Here is a 7,500-nt window from a genome sequence, read left to right on the forward strand (position 1 = left end):
CTGTGTGTGTCTCTGTGTGTGTGTGTCTCTCTGTGTGTGTGTCTCTCTGTGTGTATCTCTGTGTGTGTGTCTCTGTGTGTGTGTATCTCTGTGTGTATCTCTGTGTGTGTATCTCTCTGTGTGTGTGTCTCTCTGTGTGTATCTCTGTGTGTGTGTCTCTCTGTGTGTATCTCTGTGTGTGTGTCTCTATGTGTGTGTATCTCTGTGTGTGTATCTCTCTGTGTGTGTGTCTCTCTGTGTGTATCTCTGTGTGTGTGTCTCTCTGTGTGTGTATCTATCTGTGTGTGTGTCTCTCTGTGTGTATCTCTGTGTGTGTGTCTCTCTGTGTTTGTCTCTCTGTGTGTGTCTCTGTGTGTGCCTCTCTGTGTGTCTCTCTGTGTGTGTATCTCTCTGTGTATCTCTCTCTGTGTGTCTCTCTGTGTGTCTCTGTGTGTCTCTGTGTGTATCTCTCTGTGTATCTCTCTGTGTATCTCTCTGTGTATCTCTCTGTGTGTATCTCTCTGTGTGTCTCTGTGTATCTCTCTGTGTATCTCTCTGTGTGTCTCTCTGTGTGTCTCTCTGTGTGTATCTCTCTGTGTGTCTCTCTGTGTGTCTCTCTGTGTGTCTCTCTGTGTATCTCTCTGTGTGTCTCTCTGTGTGTCTCTGTGTATCTCTCTGTGTATCTCTCTGTGTGTCTCTCTGTGTATATCTCTCTGTGTGTCTCTGTGTATCTCTCTGTGTATCTCTCTGTGTGTCTCTCTGTGTGTCTCTCTGTGTGTCTCTCTGTGTGTCTCTGTGTATCTCTCTGTGTGTCTCTCTGTGTGTCTCTGTGTATCTCTCTGTGTGTCTCTCTGTGTGTCTCTCTGTGTGTATCTCTCTGTGTGTCTCTCTGTGTGTCTCTCTGTGTGTCTCTCTGTGTGTCTCTCTGTGTGTCTCTGTGTGTGTGTGTGTCTGTGTCTGTGTGTGGTGTGTGTGTGTGTGTGTGTGTGTGTGTGTGTGTGTGTGTGTGTGTGTCTGTGTGTGTGTGTGTGTGTCTGTGTGTGTGTGTGTGTGACTGTGTGTGTGTGTGTCTCTCTGTGTATATCTCTCTGTGTATATCTCTCTGTGTGTCTCTCTGTGTGTCTCTCTGTGTGTATCTCTCTGTGTCTCTCTGTGTGTATCTCTCTGTGTATCTCTCTGTGTGTGTCTCTGTGTGTATCTCTCTGTGTCTCTCTGTGTGTATCTCTCTGTGTATCTCTCTGTGTGTATCTCTCTGTGTATATATCTCTGTGTGTCTCTCTGTGTGTCTCTCTGTGTGTATCTCTCTGTGTATCTCTCTGTGTATCTCTCTGTGTATATCTCTCTGTGTGTATCTCTCTGTGTCTCTCTGTGTGTATCTCTCTGTGTATCTCTCTGTGTGTATCTCTCTGTGTATATCTCTCTGTGTGTCTCTCTGTGTGTATCTCTCTGTGTCTCTCTGTGTGTATCTCTCTGTGTATCTCTCTATGTGTATCTCTCTGTGTGTCTCTCTGTGTATCTCTCTGTGTGTCTCTCTGTGTGTATCTCTGTGTATCTCTCTGTGTATCTCTCTGTGTGTATCTCTCTGTGTATCTCTCTGTGTGTCTCTCTGTGTATCTCTCTGTGTGTCTCTCTGTGTGTCTATCTGTGTATCTCTCTGTGTGTCTCTCTGTGTGTATCTCTGTGTATCTCTCTGTGTGTGTCTCTCTGTGTGTATCTCTCTGTGTGTCTCTGTGTATCTCTCTGTGTGTCTCTCTCTGTGTCTCTCTCTGTGTCTCTCTGTGTATCTCTCTGTGTGTCTCTCTGTGTATCTCTCTGTGTGTCTCTCTGTGTGTATCTCTGTGTATCTCTCTGTGTATCTCTCTGTGTGTATCTCTCTGTGTATCTCTCTGTGTGTCTCTCTGTGTATCTCTCTGTGTGTCTCTCTGTGTGTCTCTCTGTGTATCTCTCTGTGTGTCTCTCTGTGTGTATCTCTGTGTATCTCTCTGTGTGTGTCTCTCTGTGTGTATCTCTCTGTGTGTCTCTGTGTATCTCTCTGTGTGTCTCTCTCTGTGTCTCTCTCTGTGTCTCTCTGTGTATCTCTCTCTGTGTATCTCTCTGTGTGTATCTCTCTGTGTGTGTCTCTCTGTGTGTCTCTCTGTGTCTCTACCTGAACAGCGGAACTTCTTGCTCTTGATCTGTCCGATGCGTTTGTTGCCGAGGCGACGGGGGGAGGTGCAGCGAGCTCCGCTGGTCTCAATCGGGTTGTCTTGGAGGTAGTCTGCCAGCCACTTCAGATGGCAGTCACAGATAAACGGGTTCTGGGCCAGGTGGCTACACACACACACACACACACACACACACACACACACACACACACACACACACACACACACACACACAGACACACACAGACACACAAACACACACACACACACAGACAGACAGACAGACAGAAAGACAGACAGTTCAGTACCACATCTTCCCTAAGTATCCCAGTGACTCAGACCACGTCTTCCCTAAGTATCCCATTGACTCAGTCTTTAGTCTCAGACCACGTCTCCCCTAAGGATCGCAGTGACTCAGACCACGTCTTCCCTAAGTATCCCAGTGACTCAGTCTTTAGTCTCAGACCACGTCTCCCCTAAGTATCCCAGTGACTCAGTCTTTAGTCTCAGACCACGTCTCCCCTAAGTATCCCAGTGACTCAGACCACGTCTTCCCTAAGTATCCCATTGACTCAGTCTTTAGTCTCAGACCACGTCTCCCCTAAGTATCCCAGTGACTCAGACCACGTCTTCCCTAAGTATCCCAGTGACTCAGTCTTTAGTCTCAGACCACATCTCCCCTAAGTATCCCAGTGACTCAGACCACGTCTCCCCTAAGTATCCCAGTGACTCAGTCTTTAGTCTCAGACCACATCTCCCCTAAGTATCCCAGTGACTCAGACCACGTCTCCCCTAAGTATCCCAGTGACTCAGTCTTTAGTCTCAGACCACATCTCCCCTAAGTATCCCAGTGACTCAGACCACATCTCCCCTAAGTATCCCAGTGACTCAGTCTTTAGTCTCAGACCACGTCTTCCCTAAGTATCCCAGTGACTCAGTCTTTAGTCTCAGACCACGTCTTCCCTAAGTATCCCAGTGACTCAGTCTTTAGTCTCAGACCACGTCTTCCCTAAGTATCCCAGTGACTCAGTCTTTAGTCAAGACCACGTCTTCCCTAAGTATCCCAGTGACTCAGTATTTAGTCTCAGACCACGTCTTCCCTAAGTATCCCAGTGACTCAGACCACGTCTTCCCTAAGTATCCCAGTAACTCAGTCTTTAGTCTCAGACCACGTCTTCCCTAAGTATCCCAGTGACTCAGACCACGTCTTCCCTAAGTATCCCAGTAACTCAGTCTTTAGTCTCAGACCACGTCTTCCCTAAGTATCCCAGTCTCAGACCATGTCTTCCCTAAGTATCCCATTGACTCAGTCTTTAGTCTCAGACCACGTCTCCCCTAAGTATCCCAGTGACTCAGACCACGTCTTCCCTAAGTATCCCAGTAACTCAGTCTTTAGTCTCAGACCACGTCTTCCCTAAGTATCCCAGTGACTCAGACCATGTCTCCCCTAAGTATCCCAGTGACTCAGACCATGTCTTCCCTAAGTATCCCATTGACTCAGTCTTTAGTCTCAGACCACGTCTCCCCTAAGTATCCCAGTGACTCAGACCACGTCTTCCCTAAGTATCCCAGTAACTCAGTCTTTAGTCTCAGACCACGTCTTCCCTAAGTATCCCAGTGACTCAGACCACGTCTTCCCTAAGAATCCCATTGACTCAGTCTTTAGTCTCAGACCACGTCTCCCCTAAGTATCCCAGTGACTCAGACCACGTCTCCCCTAAGTATCCCAGTGACTCAGACCACGTCTCCCCTAAGTATCCCAGTGACTCAGACCACGTCTTCCCTAAGTATCCCATTGACTCAGTCTTTAGTCTCAGACGACGTCTCCCCTAAGTATCCCAGTGACTCAGACCACGTCTCCCCTAAGTATCCCAGTGACTCAGACCACGTCTCCCCTAAGTATCCCAGTGACTCAGACCACGTCTCCCCTAAGTATCCCAGTGACTCAGACCACGTCTCCCCTAAGTATCCCAGTGACTCAGACCACGTCTCCCCTAAGTATCCCATTGACTCAGTCTTTAGTCTCAGACCAGGTCTTCCCTAAGTATCCCAGTGACTCAGTCTTTAGTCTCAGACCACGTCTCCCCTAAGTATCCCATTGACTCAGTCTTTAGTCTCAGACCACGTCTCCCCTAAGTATCCCAGTGACTCAGACCACGTCTCCCCTAAGTATCCCAGTGACTCAGACCACGTCTCCCCTAAGTATCCCGGTGACTCAGACCACGTCTCCCCTAAGTATCCCAGTGACTCAGACCACGTCTCCCCTAAGTATCCCATTGACTCAGTCTTTAGTCTCAGACCACGTCTTCCCTAAGTATCCCAGTGACTCAGTCTTTAGTCTCAGACCACGTCTCCCCTAAGTATCCCATTGACTCAGTCTTTAGTCTCAGACCACGTCTCCCCTAAGTATCCCAGTGACTCAGACCACGTCTTCCCTAAGTATCCCAGTGACTCAGTCTTTAGTCTCAGACCACGTCTCCCCTAAGTATCCCATTGACTCAGTCTTTAGTCTCAGACCACGTCTCCCCTAAGTATCCCAGTGACTCAGTCTTTAGTCTCAGACCACGTCTCCCCTAAGTATCCCAGTGACTCAGACCACGTCTTCCCTAAGTATCCCATTGACTCAGTCTTTAGTCTCAGACCACGTCTCCCCTAAGTATCCCGGTGACTCAGACCACGTCTCCCCTAAGTATCCCATTGACTCAGTCTTTAGTCTCAGACCAGGTCTTCCCTAAGTATCCCAGTGACTCAGTCTTTAGTCTCAGACCACGTCTCCCCTAAGTATCCCAGTGACTCAGACCACGTCTCCCCTAAGTATCCCAGTGACTCAGACCACGTCTCCCCTAAGTATCCCAGTGACTCAGACCACGTCTCCCCTAAGTATCCCGGTGACTCAGACCACGTCTCCCCTAAGTATCCCAGTGACTCAGACCACGTCTCCCCTAAGTATCCCATTGACTCAGTCTTTAGTCTCAGACCACGTCTTCCCTAAGTATCCCAGTGACTCAGTCTTTAGTCTCAGACCACGTCTCCCCTAAGTATCCCATTGACTCAGTCTTTAGTCTCAGACCACGTCTCCCCTAAGTATCCCAGTGACTCAGACCACGTCTTCCCTAAGTATCCCAGTGACTCAGTCTTTAGTCTCAGACCACGTCTCCCCTAAGTATCCCATTGACTCAGTCTTTAGTCTCAGACCACGTCTCCCCTAAGTATCCCGGTGACTCAGTCTTTAGTCTCAGACCACGTCTCCCCTAAGTATCCCAGTGACTCAGACCACGTCTCCCCTAAGTATCCCAGTGACTCAGACCACGTCTTCCCTAAGTATCCCATTGACTCAGTCTTTAGTCTCAGACCACGTCTTCCCTAAGTATCCCAGTGACTCAGTCTTTAGTCTCAGACCACGTCTCCCCTAAGTATCCCATTGAGTCAGTCTTTAGTCTCAGACCACGTCTCCCCTAAGTATCCCAGTGACTCAGTCTTTAGTCTCAGACCACGTCTCCCCTAAGTATCCCAGTGACTCAGACCACGTCTTCCCTAAGTATCCCAGTGACTCAGTCTTTAGTCTCAGACCACGTCTCCCCTAAGTATCCCATTGACTCAGTCTTTAGTCTCAGACCACGTCTCCCCTAAGTATCCCAGTGACTCAGTCTTTAGTCTCAGACCACGTCTCCCCTAAGTATCCCAGTGACTCAGACCACGTCTTCCCTAAGTATCCCATTGACTCAGTCTTTAGTCTCAGACCACGTCTCCCCTAAGTATCCCAGTGACTCAGACCACGTCTTCCCTAAGTATCCCATTGACTCAGTCTTTAGTCTCAGACCACGTCTCCTCTAAGTATCCCGGTGACTCAGTCTTTAGTCTCAGACCACGTCTCCCCTAAGTATCCCAGTGACTCAGACCACGTCTTCCCTAAGTATCCCAGTAACTCAGTCTTTAGTCTCAGACCACGTCTTCCCTAAGTATCCCAGTGACTCAGACCATGTCTCCCCTAAGTATCCCAGTGACTCAGACCATGTCTTCCCTAAGTATCCCATTGACTCAGTCTTTAGTCTCAGACCACGTCTCCCCTAAGTATCCCAGTGACTCAGACCACGTCTTCCCTAAGTATCCCAGTAACTCAGTCTTTAGTCTCAGACCACGTCTTCCCTAAGTATCCCAGTGACTCAGACCACGTCTTCCCTAAGAATCCCATTGACTCAGTCTTTAGTCTCAGACCACGTCTCCCCTAAGTATCCCAGTGACTCAGACCACGTCTCCCCTAAGTATCCCAGTGACTCAGACCACGTCTCCCCTAAGTATCCCAGTGACTCAGACCACGTCTTCCCTAAGTATCCCATTGACTCAGTCTTTAGTCTCAGACGACGTCTCCCCTAAGTATCCCAGTGACTCAGACCACGTCTCCCCTAAGTATCCCAGTGACTCAGACCACGTCTCCCCTAAGTATCCCAGTGACTCAGACCACGTCTCCCCTAAGTATCCCAGTGACTCAGACCACGTCTCCCCTAAGTATCCCAGTGACTCAGACCACGTCTCCCCTAAGTATCCCATTGACTCAGTCTTTAGTCTCAGACCAGGTCTTCCCTAAGTATCCCAGTGACTCAGTCTTTAGTCTCAGACCACGTCTCCCCTAAGTATCCCATTGACTCAGTCTTTAGTCTCAGACCACGTCTCCCCTAAGTATCCCAGTGACTCAGACCACGTCTCCCCTAAGTATCCCAGTGACTCAGACCACGTCTCCCCTAAGTATCCCGGTGACTCAGACCACGTCTCCCCTAAGTATCCCAGTGACTCAGACCACGTCTCCCCTAAGTATCCCATTGACTCAGTCTTTAGTCTCAGACCACGTCTTCCCTAAGTATCCCAGTGACTCAGTCTTTAGTCTCAGACCACGTCTCCCCTAAGTATCCCATTGACTCAGTCTTTAGTCTCAGACCACGTCTCCCCTAAGTATCCCAGTGACTCAGACCACGTCTTCCCTAAGTATCCCAGTGACTCAGTCTTTAGTCTCAGACCACGTCTCCCCTAAGTATCCCATTGACTCAGTCTTTAGTCTCAGACCACGTCTCCCCTAAGTATCCCAGTGACTCAGTCTTTAGTCTCAGACCACGTCTCCCCTAAGTATCCCAGTGACTCAGACCACGTCTTCCCTAAGTATCCCATTGACTCAGTCTTTAGTCTCAGACCACGTCTCCCCTAAGTATCCCGGTGACTCAGACCACGTCTCCCCTAAGTATCCCATTGACTCAGTCTTTAGTCTCAGACCAGGTCTTCCCTAAGTATCCCAGTGACTCAGTCTTTAGTCTCAGACCACGTCTCCCCTAAGTATCCCATTGACTCAGTCTTTAGTCTCAGACCACGTCTCCCCTAAGTATCCCAG

General features: G+C 49.0%; 1 protein-coding gene across 1 annotated transcript in view; it reads right to left on the minus strand.

Moving 5' to 3' along the window:
• slit2 (slit homolog 2 (Drosophila)) overlaps nt 1–7,500 on the minus strand; it is a 186,359-nt gene that overhangs the window by 65,765 nt on the left and 113,094 nt on the right. Inside the window, 1 exon segment of the mRNA XM_090188584.1 lies at nt 2,126–2,289. Coding sequence (XP_090044710.1) covers nt 2,126–2,289 — 164 coding nt within the window.

The sequence above is a fragment of the Oncorhynchus mykiss genome, chromosome 10 (genome assembly GCF_057628025.1).
Source record: "Oncorhynchus mykiss isolate SJ-2025 chromosome 10, ASM5762802v1, whole genome shotgun sequence".
Classification (NCBI taxonomy): Eukaryota; Metazoa; Chordata; class Actinopteri; order Salmoniformes; family Salmonidae; genus Oncorhynchus; species Oncorhynchus mykiss.